The sequence below is a fragment of the Diadema setosum genome, chromosome 13, assembly GCF_964275005.1.
Source record: "Diadema setosum chromosome 13, eeDiaSeto1, whole genome shotgun sequence".
In the NCBI taxonomy this organism is placed as follows: Eukaryota; Metazoa; Echinodermata; class Echinoidea; order Diadematoida; family Diadematidae; genus Diadema; species Diadema setosum.
The window spans coordinates 23,727,483-23,747,988 of NC_092697.1; the positions used below are offsets into that span (position 1 = coordinate 23,727,483).

Consider the following 20,506-nt stretch of genomic DNA (forward strand, 5'->3'; position numbering starts at 1 on the left):
GAATAAATCGCGTTTTCCCACACCATCCTCATCTACATTCAAAGCCAATCCATTTTTATGTGCTTTGCGCGCAGAGAAGTGCGTACTAAGTGTTAAGTGCGCGAATTATACGCGGTCGGTTTCAATAAGGGTGGTATGGTCGATATGTAGTAGGGCTACACAAGACACAGGGTCTCCGACCCAATCGTCCGCGTTCAGAATGGACAACTCGGCGGTAATATCCGCTACCCATGACGATGTGTCATCGTCCATGATGGCCACCCTACCTATAATCTGATCTGACGATTACAGTGTAGTTAACGACTGACGACGATCGACGGTGCGATGAAGAGAAGGCGTAGGCCTACACTGTAGTCGTACAAGTATAGGCAGCTAGCTACTATAGCTCATGCGAACATTGCATCACACAGTACATACAGTATACCATACATTCAATTCACATTACACAAAACGTACTCCCCGCGCTCAGATCAATCAAGCGAGCAAACGAGATACTATAGCGCGATACATTGCTATAGGGATGTCTTGCGCACACACACATTTCGCTTCGTAGCAACTTCGGAAGCGAGTTTACGTGCTGCCGCCCGCGGCTGAAATATGTCCATGTATCCTCGCGACTGGGTGTCTTTAACATCAAGAAATGTGCATTATGACATCACCCTCAAACGTAAACCAATGACATGCTCCTACACCACGCATGGATGGGAGGTATCGAAGACAAAATCCTGCCTTTAAGTATACCTAGGGGTCACGGTCGCCAATGATTTGAGCTGGGGTGCACACATCCAGAAACCAGGTAAATGCCTCCAGAACCATTGGCAAATGCGATAAGAAGGCGAAGGTAGCAACATACAACAACTTGTGAGACCTCAGCTTGAGTATGTAGCTTCCACCTGGAATTCACATACCTAGGACAGCCAGATCCTAGAAAATATTTAGCGCCAAGCAGCCAGTTTTGCGTTTCATGACTACTATGGGGAATCTAGTGTCAGTTCTATGCTCTCTTCTCTTGGCTTGAATACTCTACAACATCGTCGCCTCCTCCATCAGTGCGAAATGTTCTGAAGATTCATTATTGTCTTGTCAACATCGCTATGCCAGAGGAGATCAGCATAGCACAGAACAACACAGGGAACTTCGGCCTGTCATGCCAACAACCGTATCGAGTCACTACCATCTTTACAGTTTTTACGCCCGAGCCATAAGAATCTGGAACACTCTTCCAACCAAAGTAGTATAGAACCAGGTACTTCGGTAGCATTTTAGGAGTGCAGCCCTACCTGTCATTATAGATAGATGGCACCGCCACCTACCCTCAAGTTTCTGTAACGAGAGGCACACCCGGACCAAGAGCCTGCACCTGTCTGTAGATGCCCCAAGCACAGGAGCTCACATCACCACAGGCACATGCTACAACACTCCGCACAGCACAGCCCTCTCCAAAACAATGTCTTCGCTTTTGGGAGAGTATCCATTCAGTGTTCAAGATTCACGATCTGGGCACTAATCTGACAAATTCATTTATAAAGAACTACAAATGTACATAATAAGATTGTAAGACAACATTATTGTCGGAATTTACCGGAGAATTGATTGAGGGTACGGCTTCAAACACCGTCACAATATACTGCTGTGATTTACCCTTTCGCACATCTTTTTTGAATATGTTTCAGTTCACTCAATCAATGAACAAGCAAGACATACCGGCGGCGTATTTTTTATTTACACGCAAGCCTGTGGCTTTTCGCAATTTAATTCAATGAAACCGCTTGTGATGCGTCTATGCTTACTCCGCTCAGGTTGCGAAGAGTTCTGTGGGTTACTTTATATACTTGTACAGTGCCTCCGCTCGCGCCGATTCGATTCGTACACGTGCATCAGTGAGTGTGTGAAAGTTTTGCTTGCCGTGGTAGACCTGCATCCAACAAGTCCATGTATACGTACATTGTACTATGTAAACGAGTGAGAGTGCGAAAAACAAGACAATACAAAACAAAAAATTTGAAAGTTATGGAATAGGCTGGTACATGTGCATGTACATGTATCAGAGAGTTCTGAAATAACATGATCGCATAATCTAATGACACCTGAATGGAATGAAATACATTGGAAAATCATGCTTGCCATTTTTCTCATTTTAAAATTAATACATTGTATCAAAAGTAATGTATTTGTCTTTCAGACCCCCCTCACTCTCTTATTTCCAAAACGTCTCTCTTCTCCGTCTCTCCATACATCATAGTATTTGTTCCAAATACAAGCTCTCTCCTATCTCTCTTGACTCCCTCTCATATCACATGATTTCTGTTTCTAAGACCCCTTCTATATATAAATATACATTGTATGTACATGTATTTATGTTATTTCTCAGACCCCAACCCCCTCTGTTATATCTGTTGCTATAATAAAGGCCCTACATCTATCTTCATACTGATGGTATATTATTTTGTTTCTCAAACCTGCCCCGCTCTTTTCTTCATACTAGTTTCAAAGACTCACTCTGCATATTCATTTTCCGACCTCTCTCGGACCCCCTCCTTTTTCAAATTCATGACTCGTGTATTCCTTGCTCGATCACTGCTTGAATTAGCCTATATATATATCATACAATTTATTTGTTTCTCATACTCTCTCTGTCCCTCCCCCTTCTCTCTTTCTGATTCTTAAACTTTACAATGTTTGTTTACAAGACCACTTTCTACTCTCTATATACATTGATCAGTTTGCCTAGAAACATGTACAGTCGCTACAGTCTATGTATGAAGGAAAATTACACCACTATTGCATGAAGTCATTATGCACTTTATTCACTTCTTTATATTCAAGCACTTTTTTTTCATGAAGGTACAGATGTATAGTCCAAGAAGTACTGTAATACAAACTAGAAGTATCACCTAATGTGATTAATATATACCCCCAACTAGACACTGAGGCAGTTAGCTCAACTAGCAATGATTACTTTGTATGCTTTTCCTGGAAAAAAAATGCCATGACAATGTATTATTGAATAAAATTAACAGTACAGTAATGTGTTATTTTGCTCACTCACAATAATGTGCCATATCTCAAGTCATGTGCTCAAAACCTGAGTGAGTAAAGTAAATAAATCAGCAATTTCTATGATTTTCATGAAAATAATGTTACCATGGCAACACAATGTTTGACATTAAGAAAAAAATGAAGTTTGCAAAACTATAGCTGTCACATGTGCCAAAATTTCAAGTCAGATGCTCAAAAGCTGAGGGAGTTAGGTGAATTCACAATTGAATGTATGATTTTCTTTCAAAATATGCTGTCACCATGTTAGAGCTCACTAATGTCAACAATAATCGACCGCTAATGTCATAACAACCACTAATGTGGTTGTCGAACATGAAGAACATTCTTCATAAATTCATTTGAATTTGGATCGTGCAATATCATAACAACCTCTAATGTCATAACACGTCGACGACAAAATGTCGTAATGACCACTAATGTCATAACATGTCGACGACAAATGTCAAAATCGGATTAACAATAAATGTCATAAAACGTCGACGACTAATGTCAAAATTCCCATTTTTGCTGCAAATGTCACAACACGTCGACCACAAATGTCAACATTTCAAAATTACTGCAAATGTCTTAACGCGTCACAGGGGAGAATCCAGGAATTCCGTAAAGGGGAGGCGCCTTATACAAAAGTAACCCCTCCTTCATTTTCTTTCTCTTTTTTTTTCTTTTAAACAAAAGAAATTAAACGAAAAAAATAAGGGGGATGGGGTTGCGCCAGCCTTTTATTTTGAAAGGTGTCTCCCCTTTACGGAATTCCTGGATCCGCCCCTGAAATGCAAGCAATGAGTTTTGACAATTGTGGATGATGCAATCGCGAATCGAGAGGGAGCGCATCCCCCTCTGGTGCCCCTTATATTCTTGTTAAAACAACAGAAGTAAAAAAAAAAAAAAAATGGGGGCGGGGAGGGGGGGGGGGTACGCCAGCTTGTGCTTTTGTAGAGGGGCGGCGCGGCGCCCCCCTCCGTCTCTTATATTTTTGTTATAACAAAAAGAAATAAAATGAAATAAAATGAAGCTGGTTGCGCCAGCTTTTGATTTTGTATAAGGCGCCTCGCCTTTATGGAATTCCTGGATCTTCCCCTGTGACACGTTATGACATTTGCAGTAAATTTGGAAATTTTGATATTTCTGGTCGAGGTGTTATGACATTTGTGGTTAATCCGATTTTGACATTTGTGGTCAACGCAATCGCGGATCGAGAGGGGGCGCTTCCCTCTCTTGTGCCCCCTCTCTATATTTGTTAAAACAACAGAAATAAAAAGAAGAAAAGGGGGGGTTCACGCCAGTCTTTGATTTTGTAAAGGCGGCACGCCGCCTTTACGGAATTCCTGGATCCTCCCCTATGACGCGTTATGACATTTGCAGTAAATTTGAAAAATTTGACATTTGTGGTCGACGAGTTATGACATTTTGTGATTAATTCGATTTTAAATTTTGTCGTCGACGTGTTATGACATTAGTGTTATGGCCATTATGACATTTGTCGTCGACGTGTTATGATGATATTATAGTGGTTGTTATGACATTACACGATCCAGATTCAAATGAATTTATTAAGAATTTTCTGCATCGATCATGATATTACAAAAATGAAATACAGTCATTTCTTTTTGTTTACAAGAGAATGAAACATGCAGTGTGTACATCCGAATCTAGTCTTGAAGTTATTAAATGTGGCGTCCCTCAGGGTAGTATATTAGGACCTTTATTTTTCATCATATTACATAAATGATTTTTGTAGATCATCCGACATACTTTCTTTTATACGTTTTGCCGATGATTCAAATATTTTCTTCTCCCACCAAAATCCAATCACTCTACTGTTAATTCCGAATTAAAACAAGGAAAAGTAGAAATTACGCGGTGCGTAATATATGTCCCCGCCGGAAGTAGCATTTTGTAGCAAAATGTGCAATATAGGTAAAAAATCAAGGTCAAAGGTCAAAGAAGTCAAAGGTCAAAATTCTGTGTAAAAGTTTTGAAGCCCTCACCTAGTGCCATCACATAAAGCAAACGGAATCGAAATCGGGTTAGAAATGGCGAAGGAGTAGCATTTTGTAGCCAATGTACAATACAGGTCAAAAATCAAGGTCAAAGGTCAAAGAAGGCAATTAAAGGTCAAAATTCTGTGTAAAGTTTTGAAGCCCTCACCTAGTGCCATCACATGAAGCAAACGGAATCGAAATCGGGTTAGAAATGGCGAAGGAGTAGCATTTTGTAGCCAATGTACAATACAGGTCAAAAATCAAGGTCAAAGGTCAAAGAAGGCAAAGGTCAAAATTCTGTGTAGAAGTTTTGAAGCCCTCACCTAGTGCCATCACATGAAGCAAACGGAATCGAAATCGGGTTAGAAATGGCGAAGGAGTGGCATTTTGTAGCAAAATGTACAATATAGGTCAAAAATCAAGGTCAAAGGTCAAAGAAGGCAAAGGTCAAAATTCTGTGTAGAAGTTTTGAAGCCCTCACCTAGTGCCATCACATAAAGCAAACGGAATCGAAATCGGGTTAGAAATGGCGAAGGAGTAGCATTTTGTAGCCAATGTACAATACAGGTCAAAAATCAAGGTCAAAGGTCAAAGAAGGCAATTAAAGGTCAAAATTCTGTGTAAAGTTTTGAAGCCCTCACCTAGTGCCATCACATGAAGCAAACGGAATCGAAATCGGGTTAGAAATGGCGAAGGAGTAGCATTTTGTAGCCAATGTACAATACAGGTCAAAAATCAAGGTCAAAGGTCAAAGAAGGCAAAGGTCAAAATTCTGTGTAGAAGTTTTGAAGCCGACATACTTTCTTTTATACGTTTTGCCGATGATTCAAATATTTTCTTCTCCCACCAAAATCCAATCACTCTACTGTTAATTCCGAATTAAAACAAGGAAAAGTAGAAATTACGCGGTGCGTAATATATGTCCCCGCCGGAAGTAGCATTTTGTAGCAAAATGTGCAATATAGGTAAAAAATCAAGGTCAAAGGTCAAAGAAGTCAAAGGTCAAAATTCTGTGTAAAAGTTTTGAAGCCCTCACCTAGTGCCATCACATAAAGCAAACGGAATCGAAATCGGGTTAGAAATGGCGAAGGAGTAGCATTTTGTAGCCAATGTACAATACAGGTCAAAAATCAAGGTCAAAGGTCAAAGAAGGCAATTAAAGGTCAAAATTCTGTGTAAAGTTTTGAAGCCCTCACCTAGTGCCATCACATGAAGCAAACGGAATCGAAATCGGGTTAGAAATGGCGAAGGAGTAGCATTTTGTAGCCAATGTACAATACAAGTCAAAAATCAAGGTCAAAGGTCAAAGAAGGCAAAGGTCAAAATTCTGTGTAGAAGTTTTGAAGCCCTCACCTAGTGCCATCACATGAAGCAAACGGAATCGAAATCGGGTTAGAAATGGCGAAGGAGTGGCATTTTGTAGCAAAATGTACAATATAGGTCAAAAATCAAGGTCAAAGGTCAAAGAAGGCAAAGGTCAAAATTCTGTGTAGAAGTTTTGAAGCCCTCACCTAGTGCCATCACATGAAGCAAACGGAATCGAAATCGGGTTAGAAATGGCGAAGGAGTGGCATTTTGTAGCAAAATGTACAATATAGGTCAAAAATCAAGGTCAAAGGTCAAAGAAGGCAAAGGTCAAAATTCTGTGTAGAAGTTTTGAAGCCCTCACCTAGTGCCATCACATGAAGCAAACGGAATCGAAATCGGGTTAGAAATGGCGAAGGAGTAGCATTTTGTAGCAAAATGTACAATATAGGTCAAAAATCAAGGTCAAAGGTCAAAGAAGTCAAAGGTCAAAATTCTGTGTAGAAGTTTTGAAGCCCTCACCTAGTGCCATCACATAAAGCAAACGGAATCGAAATCGGGTTAGAAATGGCGAAGGAGTAGCATTTTGTAGCAAAATGTACAATATAGGTCAAAGGTCAAGGTCAAAGGTCACAACTGAAATTCTGTGTAGAAGTTTCAAAGCTCCAATGTAGTGTTATCATATAATGCAAACAGAATCAAAATTGGCTCATAAATGACAGAGAAGTAGCAAATTTAACATTTTGATCACACACGGACGCACACACGGACGGACGCACGGACGGACGGACGGACGGACGGACACACACACGTACGGAGCCCGTTTCATAGTCCCCTGTTCGAACTCGTTCGGCGGGGACAAAAAGTGACTCAATGGATAAGAGCCAACAAATTATTACTGAATCTTCAGAAAACTAACTATATGTTATTCAGTAAGTCTATATAGAAGTTTTACCCACAGATATCATCTTTGATGACATTCACTTAGAGCGTGTATCTCATATAAAGTTTCTCGGTATTACAGTGGACGATAAACTTTCGTGGAAGCCTCATATTATAAATATTAGTAAAATAATTTCGCGTAATATTGGTATTATTAATAGACTTAAATCTCATATCCCGTTGTCTTCTTTGCTGACGTTGTATTTTTCATTAATATTGCCTTATTTAAATTATGGAATCTTAGCATGGGGTATAGTGCCCATCAAACTTTATTAGATAGATTATTGTTATTACAAAAAAAGGCACTTCGTATTATTTGTGGCGTTTCTCCACGTTCCCATGCAGATCCATTATTTGTTAGATATACGATTTAAAAAATCAAAGATTTGTTTTTTCTTACAGCTGGGTCAGTTTACGTTTAATTATAACACAAATGCACTTTCCAGCATTTTTGATTCAATGTTTCCCCGAAATCAATATTTTCATAATTATCCCACCAGGCGATCAAATGAGTTTCATTTACTCCTTCTGAGAACATTATTGGCTCAAAATACATTTATATACACTGGCCATAGATTTTGGAATTCTTTAAGTTGTGATATAAAAAATTCTTTATCTTTGAATTCGTTTCAGCGTAAGTTAAAATATTTTTTGTTGAACTCATATATTAAGATATATACGATTCATTACTTAGCTGGTCTTTACAGCCTAAGGGTTCATCGTCAATCATTGATTTCATCATTGTGTATTTTTTTTACATTATCTTATTTGTATACACTTTGCTCGGCTGACTGAGCTGAAACACCTCAATTCCCTCTTACGATCCCGATGTTTAGCGTGTTGGCTTTTCCTTTCATTTCCTTTTTCTTTCTCTCCTTCCTTTCCATTATTCTTTTGTTTTTTATTACTGTCATGGTATACCCTACTGTAAAGTCATGTAATGTCGTTGTGTTTCTATTGTCTTGTCTATTGTCCTGTCTTGTTCTCTCCTGTCTTTGTAAAAAAAAAAAAAAAAGTTTAATGTATTCACAAGAATCCTTTGAGTGGTTCACAATTTACAAGCATGCTTTTCAGTGAACCTCTCAGTTCTTTCTTTTTTCCCCTCTAAACATAACTTTGTATTCTGCCGGTGTGCATGTATAATTTCCTATTTGTTAACCATTATCTACCACGTAAAGTCGAATACATGCCTATGTTATATCTTCTGATTCATTTCGTGTTATGTTTGACGAAAAAGAAAGAAGGAATGAAATAAATGAAATGAAAATGAAATGAAATGAATATAAAATTGAGATATATCGACAGATTAAAGAAAAGAGTATAATGAGAGAACGCGTCGATAGGGAACCACTCGGAATAAAGAAAATCACTGACTGAATTAACGGAGTGTATAAATGCAGAAGACTGTCGTCAAGTAAGCATATAGCTTGAAGATACGGCAGTCACATTAGTGGTTGTTATGACTCTACTGGTCGATTATTGTTGACATTAGTGGGCTCTACACATGGTGACAGCACATTTTGGATGAAAATCTTATGCAATGATATTGTGAATTCACCTAACTCCCTCGGATTTTGAGCATTTGACTTGAAATTTGGCACATGACCACGTGACAGCTATGACATACATAGTTGTGCAAACTTCATTTTTTCTTAATGTCAAACATTGTGTTGACATGGTAACAGTATTCTTACTGAAAATCATAGAAATTGCTGATTTACTGACTTTACTCACTCAAGTTTTGAGCACTTGACTTGAGATATGGAACATGTGACTATCAGTGAGCATAGTAACGCATTTTTGTTAATTTTATTCAATGTTGAACAATACATTGTCATAGTATTTTTTTTTAAGAAAAGCATATATACAAAGTGATCATTGCCTGTTGAGCTAACTGCCTCAGTGTTTAGTTTTGGGGATATTAATCACATTGAGTGATAGTTCTAGTTTGTATCACAATACTTCTTGGATATTGGAGGATCCGATTACATCTGTAGTATACCTTCATGAAAAAAAGTGCTTGAACATAAAGAAGTGAATAAAGTGCATAATGACTTCATGCAACAGTGGTGTAATTTTCCTAGATAACATGTGACTGTACATGTTTCTAGACAAACTGATCAATGTAGAGAGTAATAAGTGGTCTTGTAAACAAACATTGTAAAGTTTAAGAATCAGAAAGAGAGAATGGGAGAGACAGAGAGAGTATGAAAAACAAATAAATTGTATGATATATATAGGCTAATTCAAGCAGTGATCGAGCAAGGAATACACGAGTCATGAATTTGAAAAAGGGAGGGGTCCGAGAGAGGTCGGAAAATGAATATGCAGAGTGAGTCTTTGAAACTAGTATGAAGAAAAGAGCGGGGCAGGTTTGAGAAACAAAATAATATACCATCAGTATGAAGATAGATTTGGGGGCCTTTAATAGCAACAGATATAACAGGGGGTTGGGGTCTGAGAAATAAAGTTAATACATGTACATACAATGTATATATAGAGGGGGTCTTAGAAACAGAAATCATGTGATATGAGAGGGAGTCAAGAGAGATAGAGAGAGCTTGTATTTGGAACAAATACTATGATGTATGGAGAGACGGGAGATGAGAGACGTTTTGGAAAGAAGAGAGTGAGGGGGGTCTGAAAGACAAATACAGTACTTTTGATACAATGTATTAATTTTAAAATGAGAAAAAAGGCAAACATTTTCCAATGTATATATGATGTTTGTTCCATTCAGGTGTCATTAGATTTAAGCGATCGTGTTATTTCACAACTCTCTGATACATGTACATGCATATGTACCAGCTGTAGCCTATTCCATAACTTTCAACTACTCTCCCTTCAAGCTTTCCATCCATGCTCTGCTTCTCCACTCCTTTTCCCTTCAATCGTTCCTGTCAATATCTAAATTATCAATCAACGGAGATGGAAAAAGTGCAGTTACATTTTTACATTCTGTTAGATTACTCGTCATGTGTAGGCCTATTGTGTCGTTATGCGTTTCAATATCGGGGGGGGGGGGGGTGGATTGGCTTCACCTTCAGTCCCCCCCCCCCCCCACATATCAGTAAACGCAAACGTGTATAGGCCTACAATTTACAAAGGCGAAAAATGACCATCTAAATGTAATTCTTTGGGAGTATGCTCAGCGCCCCTACCATCCCTTTAAAAATCACTCCAACCTGTATATATATATGAATACAAATGAATATATATATATATATATATATATATATATATGAATATATATATATATATATATATATATATATATATATAATATTCGGTCAGTGTAGCCTATTATATACACCCCCATCATACACCAATAATTGGTCTTCCATGGAATGTACCCTCATTTGATGAGATATCACAGAATATTCATTGCTTTTTTTATCTCTTTCCTTTTGATTCTCTCTCTCTCCCCCTCTCCTCCTGGTCAGATTTTTTGTTTTGTATTGTTTTCTTTTTCGCACTCTCACTCGTTTACATACGTACATGGGTGTACTTGGATGCAGGTCTACCACAGCGAGCAAAACTTTCACAGCGCGTACACACACTCACTGATGAACGTGTACGAATCGCGAGCGGAGGGTTCAGTGCTCACAGAACTCTTCGCAACCAACAACCCTAGTGGAGTAAGCATAGACGCATCACGAGCGGTTTCATTGAATTAGATTGCGAAAAGCCACAGGCTTGCGTGTAAATAAAAAATACGCATACCGGCATTATCTTACATCTTAGTTCACATGACAATGGGCGTTTTCACACCAGCCCGATGTTTCGAAATAGCTGGCTATTTACAGAATCTCGAGCTTGGATCTTCCTAACCCGATGACGAAATAGTGCGCCATATCTGATAATGTGAATTTAAATTAGCGGTCTAATTTCGAAAGCCAATCTAAGCTCGCAAAAATGTCTCCACTCAAACTCGGGAAATTCCGAAATAGCGGGATGATTTGCGAACTGGCGCGCTACTTGATACTAGTTACTTTCAGATGGTAATCCTTAATTTCGAGGATAGGCTAACTTCGAAAATGACAATTTCGTGACGATTTTTTTCCGTTGGCAAGTGACAGCGTCAATTTCGTAAAGAAATTGTCATTTCGTTGACGAAATTGACGTTGTCACTTGTCTACGAAAATATATTTTCGTCACGAAATTGTCATTTCATGACAAAAGAGACCATGCGACACTTGGCGCCCCATTCTTTACTACAATCTTATCCTCGAAGTTAAGATTCACTGTCTGAACATAACGATTTGGAATTCGCCTCTAGAAATTAGCGGGATGCATTTTTGTGCCTATCGTGCCTATAGCGTGACCTGATTGATCGAGGCAACCTGCATACAAATCGCGGGTAAATTCTTAAAGGCCCGCGCTATACCGACGCTATTTCTTTTGTTTTTCAGTAGGTATTTTGTACGTCACTTTTAATACTATAATTTGTTGTATTTCTAGATGTTTGTATGTTCAGTTAATCTTATGAGAATCTATTACATTAACAATTGTATTTTATGCCTCGCTTTCAAATGCTTTATTGTCACTGGTATTTTCTTTAAGTAAGTTGATTTTTTTTTTCAGATTTGCATGAGTATACCATTTTATGTTATTTTTAATGTTTGATGTTTGTCTATCTTATGCTGTTTATAATATATATATATATATATATAAATGTGTGTGTGTGTGTGTGTGTGTGTGTGTGTTATTATGCTGATCAGGCCACTCTGTATAACGATTTGTAAAAAAAAAAAAAAAAATCAGTAAATATATGCATAATGCATCGGCTAAGCTCAATGTTTGTCGTAATTGGATGCTAACCTATACATCTCTTATAAATGTTTCTATTCACTCTACTTCATGTTTCTTTTTTAAGCTCCTATACCTTATATACATAGGCCTATGCTGATCGGGCTACTCTGTATAAAGATTTGCAATAAATAGATAAATCAGTAAATATCTGCATAATTCCTTGGCTAAGTTCACAAATTGAATGGTTGTTTTCATTATCATTTGAATGGAAGTTAATAAATAGTGTTGACAAAATCGTCCTATGTCGAATATAGCTTTTTTCAACTTTTCAAGATGTGAGTGCATTACAATTTAGCAGATTTTGATGGGAGGATTAACCTTTCACATTGTTTCAATGACGAAGATTACCGACCAAAAGGGGAAAGGATTTTTTTTTAATGCATGGAGACTCATACACACAGGGGATTTATTGTTTAGACAAAAATTGAAAATTTTCGAAGCTCTAGGTTAAAAAATCAAAGAGGTTTTTAGTGCTGCAGTACAGAAAAGTGGAAAACATGCATGGGGCAAAGATAATTCGCACTCAATAGACGCTAATGAAAACAATTTCTAGACAAAACTTAAAAGTTAAGATAGTTCAAGATATGCCATCAAGAAAGATTTACTCATATTTTGGGAATATGGGAGGGACAGGGATATTGAAAGGTTGACTTCACTGAAATTGATATTACACATATTTTGTGGGACCTGAGATCGCATTACTCTGCCGAAAAGTGATATTTTGTTTTTCATTCGGGTGAACTAAGAAATGAAGATTTGCTGAACCATTCATGCCTTTATCAAACAATGTGTTGTGTTTTAGAGGACGGTTATGGTCTTTTCACACGGAAATCATGGTTTCATATTATTTATATATATATATATATATATATATATATATATATATATATATATATATATATATATATATATATATATATATATATATATATATATATATATATATACAAATCAGACTAAAACATTTTTCACTAAACCAACTTTTTATATTTTACAGGTTGAAAATGTTAAATTTTCTGCATGCACATAAAGCGACGTTCGACGAAGTTTGACTTTTGCATGCATCGATAGACATAACTTCCTGGATATCTAGACGTATGTGGTCAATATACCTGTATTTGTGTGCAGTGTGTACAGAATGTTATTTGGGTTTGGTTTTTTGTGGGTTTTTTTTTCTAGAAGCCAAGGATTTCATGAGTTGTATGTCAATTTTGATTGATGACGAAACATTCGTAACTGTACCTCAACCTGCTTAGCAGCTGCGCCATTGATTTTATTGATATTTTTCCATTTGCTATATTTGATATATTATTTCATATACGCGATTCGTAATTCCAAGTGGGTCAATAATCAAATCATTTATCTTGTTCATTATATCATAACCTCTAGAAGCTAAGTCGGGTTTGACTCGCTGGTTATATTTAAAGTAACTTCGAGAGCAACGCGGCCTTGCGTCATGAAAATGTACAAAATGCTCGTCTGAAGTTGGCTCTCTTATAGTGCTAAGCCTGTGTTTCGGCCAGACTGAAACGACAAAAGAGACTTTCATCTTTGGATCACAGTTTAGTTGGGAAAAATCTTTTGCGACAATTTTCTAAGAGAAATGGTATTCAATACGCACCAAAATCATCGGCAGGAATATCTTTTTCAAAAGTCAGCCTATTAACCCTTTCTGTGCCAAATCTGAGTCGAAATAGCATGAACTTCACACACATATTATTATACCTACGGATAGGAAAACAATGTAGCACGCAAAGTGTTAAAGTCGTTCGCTGTCAACATATGACTATAATTGTGTTCCTATTTTTATCATACCCGTATAAACAATACAAAAATGTGCAGCGGGTAAGAAAGAAGCAACGTACGTGCTGTGAGCGCATGCTCAAGCAGCTTGTTGCAGCTCTTACAGTTCATTGCAGTAATTTAGGTATAATAAGATCACTTCATGCAATTTCTCGTGAAATAATTTTCTTATTTACACACTCAGAGATTTCCCTCATTATATGAATAGGCAATTCACATTTTGTAATTATTTTCATTGGCCAACAGTCGTCAATTTACGTTTGAAAGATGGGAGTACTTATTATGCTCTAAAAGCATTCGATGATAAATGTTTATAATGTCTTTTCTGTGCAGATATTATGATTTTTTATTTGACAGTGTTTGATCCTTTAAGATTTATGGGAAAAATCGACAAACTTCAAAAATGTATTCATCAAGCGAATAAATCAAAACTTTGACAGGAAGATCGCTCTTTGAAAAGGCAATTCAGCTTTGGATGACCAAAATTGTTTATCTGTTATAGATTTGACTTGCAGAGAATAGTATACACTGTCTCTCTGTAGAGCTATACTACACTGAGTCACAAAGATGTTGAGAAGACTTACGTGCTAGAGTACAGGAGAAGAGTGTGACAAGAAAGGTGAGAATCCACACACCACGCCAGTCCCGTATTAGGTCCATCCCTGCCATCAGGTGGATGGAGACAAAAAGAGAATATTGAGGTTTTTGAACGGATAAACCCAACAAGTTGCTTCACTTCACAAAGCTGCTTCTCATTGAAACTTTGGCAGACTGCGACTGTCTCTGTCCTTCGTAAGTCGCGTGTGGGCACCGTTTGTCAAAGGCGGAATCTTGGCAAATGTATATCTACTTCCTTGTAATAATATGTAATATGTCAATTCCATTGGCGGACTTGCACGAGGAAAGGATTCTCTTCTTTTGGTTTTCAAACGATTTGGTATATCCGGCGTTGGCATTGTCTCCATCGTACACTTACTATTAAAGGAAGCGTTTGACTTTTAATGTACACGTTGGAAAATAAGCAAGTCGTATGTTTCAAAAGTAGGATGCAAGAAATGTTCTAAATTTGCCATCAGTAGCTAAGAATCAAATATTTTCTGTTGAATATTAAAGTGAAGAAACGTACATTTAGCCCTGATGGAAAATACTACTTCAAACAGTACAACGGACACTGATGCTCTCAAGATCCATTGATACTGATTTACCGAGCCCTTTTTAAGACGCCAATCACACCTGTAGACAACGTTGAATTTGTTTCCAGCTAGTATAATTATTTTCAAATAATTCCATGTTAATCGCTTCTTAACACTCTTCAGCTGGATAAATGTAATAAGTCTTTGGTCACTGTGTATGTTTATATATAATCATCATATCCATAAGACCTCCCCCTTTTGCAAGTTTGCAAATCATACACCCATTAACACACGCAAGCACACCCACACACACATGCACACACACAAACAAGCAAACAAACAAACATAGGTACGCATTTTTACTTAAATCCTCAGATTTGATGGTAGTGCATTATGTTGATTTATGATGGGTGTCTTATGATTTGAAATCACATTTTTGTTCAACGTTTTTTATGTTGATGTTTGTAAAGACTTGAATTGAAAAGGAATTTCCTAATGGACTATAGGGATTGAAATTGCCATTGAAATTTAATGTAAAATACATGTAAATGCATTCGATAAGTTGCGGTTACTAGCGTTGCTCTCCGTTGCTACCTGTTTCCACCCCAGAACTCGGCTGGCAAGACTTCCTTCCTGGTCAAAGAGTCATGTTTATATCAATTCATATGTCTGGAATCTAATCCAGGATGGAGATACCTGTCTGTCTGGTCTGTTTTGTTTTGACTACCTCAACCACACTTCCGCAATCCATATGTGCCAAATATGACACATTGGAAATGTGTGAATAAGTCAATTCCGCTGTGACACTCTTGTTGTTATTAAAACCCTGTGAATGGTTTGAATTTGATTCCAGAGTACACTGCTTGGGAATCTTCGTTGAGAAACTACAACATAATATTTTGTATATAAACTGCGCTTGACAACTTGCATCAGATTCAGCTGCGGTGTTTGTCAGTAAAAATAAAAACAAACAAAGTAACAAACAAAATTGCGTTCATGGAAATTTGTTCTGAAAGGTTTTTGAATAACTCTCATCCTGGAAATGTCAGAGTAATACCAGAGAATTCACCCCAAACAAATAATTTGTATTTTCAATGATTGCAGAATTATTTGTAAATACGACATCAATAAAACTTAATAAAAATCGGATAGTCCCTTCAAAACCTTACGAATGTCAAACATTTTCATCAAATCTTTTGCCAAAATAAGTAGGTGTAAATATCAGAGTTACATGATGTCACAGTATTAGAGCAGAAAGAATAAATAAAGACCTCAACTTTAGGCCCTATATTGAAGGTAATTCTCACTCCCTGCCTTTCGAAGGAGGTAAATCAAATGCGCTTTCATATTGCTATAAATATGAAATGTGAAACTCTCTTCACATTTCCTTTAATCTTTATACTTTTTAAGAACTTGGAGCGTGAGACTTCTTAATTACCTTTATCAAGCTATTAGTCTCCATTCCATAGCCAAACCTCATCCGCCTTTCCGTGACAGTCATGAAGTTATTATGTTTACCTAATCAACGGACATTTTTCATACGGAGCTAATGATCTGTTATATCATACAATTTACAATTTACCCTATTGTTCTATAAGGTATTATGCCATATAGAACAGTAGCGTAAATTGTCTAACATTCAAGCTTGAAGAAACGTGTATTAATTCAGCTATTAGTCCCCATTCTTTCTACACCAAACATATATCTCTCCACGACAGTGTGTATGTTTACCTAATATAATAGAACTGAAATCAACAGGTCTTTTTTATACAACTTATCATTTGTAAGATACCTTATGCATAAAATGTTCAAAGAAAAGTGTTCAAACTTTGATGAGATGTTGTAAAAACTATAGTCTTTCAAACATCTTTTTATTTACAGTTTCTAAAGTGGCTCTTATTTCATTCGTTTATGTATTCAACAAGTAGAATGCGCAGCTAATCATTTAAAAAAAAACAATGTTTTTTTTAACCTCTTAGCTGTTTGTAACCATTGGTTTTCCTCCAGTAAAGCCCATATGCTATTGTTGCTGCAATAAAATCGACTAAAAACAAGTCATATGGCAAAATAGTTACTGTTTTACCCTGTCAAACACTTGTCAAATCAGCTGGCCGCGTGTTTACAATTTCGGAGCAGTCCGTCTTCTTTCACGTCCACACCAGATTCAAATTTGGGCTGTAAAATAGAGTTGACAGAAAGTTATCGATAGATGTGACTAGAGAGAGAGAGAGAGAGAGAGAGAGAGAGAGAGAGAGAGAGGACCGTTTACACCGAGTACGGTTAGGGCAACGGGGCGGGTTTTTGATATGATGAGCCAAAGGAACCATGTCTGGTCCTGTTACAATATCACTTCCCCGCTAATAATTTTGTTACAAAATTAATCTTCTACAACTGTTGATTTTGTAGCTCTTTATTTTGACATGAGAATAACATTTTGGGTGTTTTTGTACCGAATTACTGAATCTTTTTGAACAGAACCAGACATGGTTCCTTTTGGTGCACCATAGCAAAAACCCGGACCGTTGCCGTACCGTGCGCCCTAATCAACTTTTGTTTTCGGATGATGAGACGAAGTAATAATCTTTCGACGAAGTGAAATCCATGTTCCTCTGTGCTAACACCTAGGAAGAAAGCTATTTGATTATATATATATATATAATAATGTATTATATAATATATATATATATATATATATATATATATATATATATATATATATATAATGAGATATATACCCTTCCTTTTTGTTTGATCTGGTGATGTTTATTGATCATTAATCGCCGTAGAACAAAAGTAGGACTTCCCTTGAAAACTACTCTCTTCAAAATGAATGCGGTCGTCCTGTTTTTTACAAAGGAGATCAGAATATGTTCACGTGGAAATTAAACATTCGTAGATCAAAGTTTAAGGAATCCTTCACGCCATATTTGAAGTGGTCTGGAAAGCTTACTCTGAATTTGATGTTAGTTCATTGTCATGTAATTTGCGGTAGTTGCACATTATTTCGGTAATGGTCAGATACAAAGGATGGACGTCTCTGGCGAGTCTAGGATCGATAGCAAAACATAACTTATCCTTATATAATGGACCAGACACAAAGACTTGTCGGTCCTTTGAATTGAGGAACTTCATCTGTCGCAACATTATACTGCCAGGATGCAGCCATTGTGGGTACTAGTACGATAATACAATCATGACAACATCATTTGTTGTTGTTTCTGTTGTTGCTGTGGCGGCTGCTGATGCTGCTGCTTCTGTGGTTGTTGTTATTGTTATTGTTGTCATGACACAGTATGTGGCTGTCACAGGGTGACTCACGGGATGGATGGAGACAGACAATTAATTAACGTAACACTAGTTGTAAGGGGAATTGTCAGGGAAAGCCCCTATCGCTCTATACAGATGTTTGCGGAAACAGATGTGATGAGACGACGGAAAATAAGGTCAAGTCTATGTAAATCTTCCTCATTCCGGTATACTGGTCTATACATTTAGGCCTGTAGGAAACTCTTGGCATATAAGCATTCAAAATCGGCACATTCAAATTGAAAACGCTTTGTTGGCTGAGGAGGGGCAGTACCTTAGATAGAAAAAAAGGAGCCATTAAGGTTTGTTCACAAGCAAACACACGCATACAGACACTTATCATTGCATGTATATGTATGTCATGTTGTCATCACATGAAATATAAGACGTAGGCAGCTTAATTGTCGCAAACTTGCTCTACAGTTTCATACAAAAAGTTTTTCAACATCTTTTGATTCGTCAGAGAAAAAAAAAATTGACATGAAAACGAACTTGATAAATGGCTCATGTCAGTGTAAGTACCATAAAGTATTTTTTTTACGTTCTCAAATTCCACGAACGACCATTGAACGACCTTACTAACCGTTCCAGTTTCGAGATGATACCTATACTTAATTGTCTATGCATGATCATATTGATATTATTATCATTTAGTGGAAATTAAAGGGCAAACTTTCATTTCCAACATGACAATAGGGACTGACGAAACTTTCAATTCAATTCAATCTAATGATTTCATAAAAGCAATACAGCCAATATTTGTACAATAATCAAAATGTCGAGGAAAACCACGAAAAAGATTGTGATTCCCTATAGAGAAGTACATTAAAAAACAGATCGGCATGAAAATACAAAAACTTATTATTCTTTAATGACAAAGAAATGCACAACGAATAATGTCATTGAAAGAGACTACACTTTGCTATTTCTGTATTTTCTATGAATGCAGCGCAGCTTACCCAAAGGGGAAAATCAAAGGATTCTTTGTGGAATGCTAAACCAAAAATCTTGCTCTACCTATATAATAGTGTTTGTGTTCTTATCAAATAGTAAATGGCGTTTTCAACCTACTCAGATGATGGATAATGAAATCTGTCATTAAGCACGCACAATGACATTATATCTATATACATTACATACATACACATCAGTCTCAACATAGATAAAGCAAGACGTCTGCCAAACAAGTATCTATTCGTTCTACGATAAATTTATTTGTATCTATTTTTGCTTGCCATTGCTAAATTTTTCCACTAGATGTTATAATTACATGCCACATATATACACGCACATGTCTAATTCGCTGTCCTCTATCTTTTTATGTTTTCTAACCGCAAAATATATTTTCAAATTGTTCCGTTCAAATCACGTCCAATCCATTTATGTCAATTTCTGATTATTACATAGTTTATCACTTGATCCATGTCCAATATTTTTATCCCGTGCAGCTCCATTTATGTTTATTTCTTTTTTGCTTCTTGTTTGCGTACAGACAGATAAAGCTGATCGAAGAAGACGTGACTTGTGTTAAAAGCTGTTACAAATCTGGTATCCTGAGACATCCTTTGCAATAATTTATCTCACCTGTAAGATGACAGATGATAACATGACATATATATATATATGTATATATATATATATATATATATATATATATATAATATGTATATGTATTAATAAGATCCACCCAGTACAAATTTTCTTGTGCTTGTTGTTACAAACTATATATCGTAATATCATACATTGAAATACAATGTCTAGTATATACTTCCCACAAGGCTCAGAGCTCTTCAATATGAAATAAAAAAAAATACTTTCTACTTTCAACACAATTAGGAATTGAAAATGAAAGTGATAATGAACAAGGTGAAATTTGTCATTTATACATCACAATATTATATTCAGGTGGGCGAAAATAACATCCATAGGCCTACACATGGTAAATAACTAGAGAGTGGATTTGAAACAATTTCATTTTCAAAGTTGTTTTTTTTTTTTTTTTTAGAAGGATTTACAGTTACAGATTGTCTGATGATTAAGGAAAGAATACTTCTTTCTGAGAAGGTTCTATAACTAGTTATAGATTCCGGGTTATAGACATGATTAAACATTTAACGCCAAACCGGCAACTTCAGAAGTGTATTTGAATTAACAGACCCAGGA

The 20,506-nt window shown here is 36.7% G+C and overlaps 1 protein-coding gene across 1 annotated transcript in view; it reads right to left on the bottom strand.

The window, feature by feature from the left end:
- The window catches only part of LOC140236493 (phosphatidylinositol phosphatase PTPRQ-like), a 62,822-nt gene extending 48,249 nt beyond the window's left edge, over nucleotides 1-14,573 (bottom strand). The window contains exon 1 of the mRNA XM_072316416.1: nucleotides 14,489-14,573. Coding sequence (XP_072172517.1) covers nucleotides 14,489-14,573 — 85 coding nt within the window. The remainder of the gene's footprint in view (nucleotides 1-14,488) is intronic.
- Nucleotides 14,574-20,506: the final 5,933 nt, after the last annotated feature.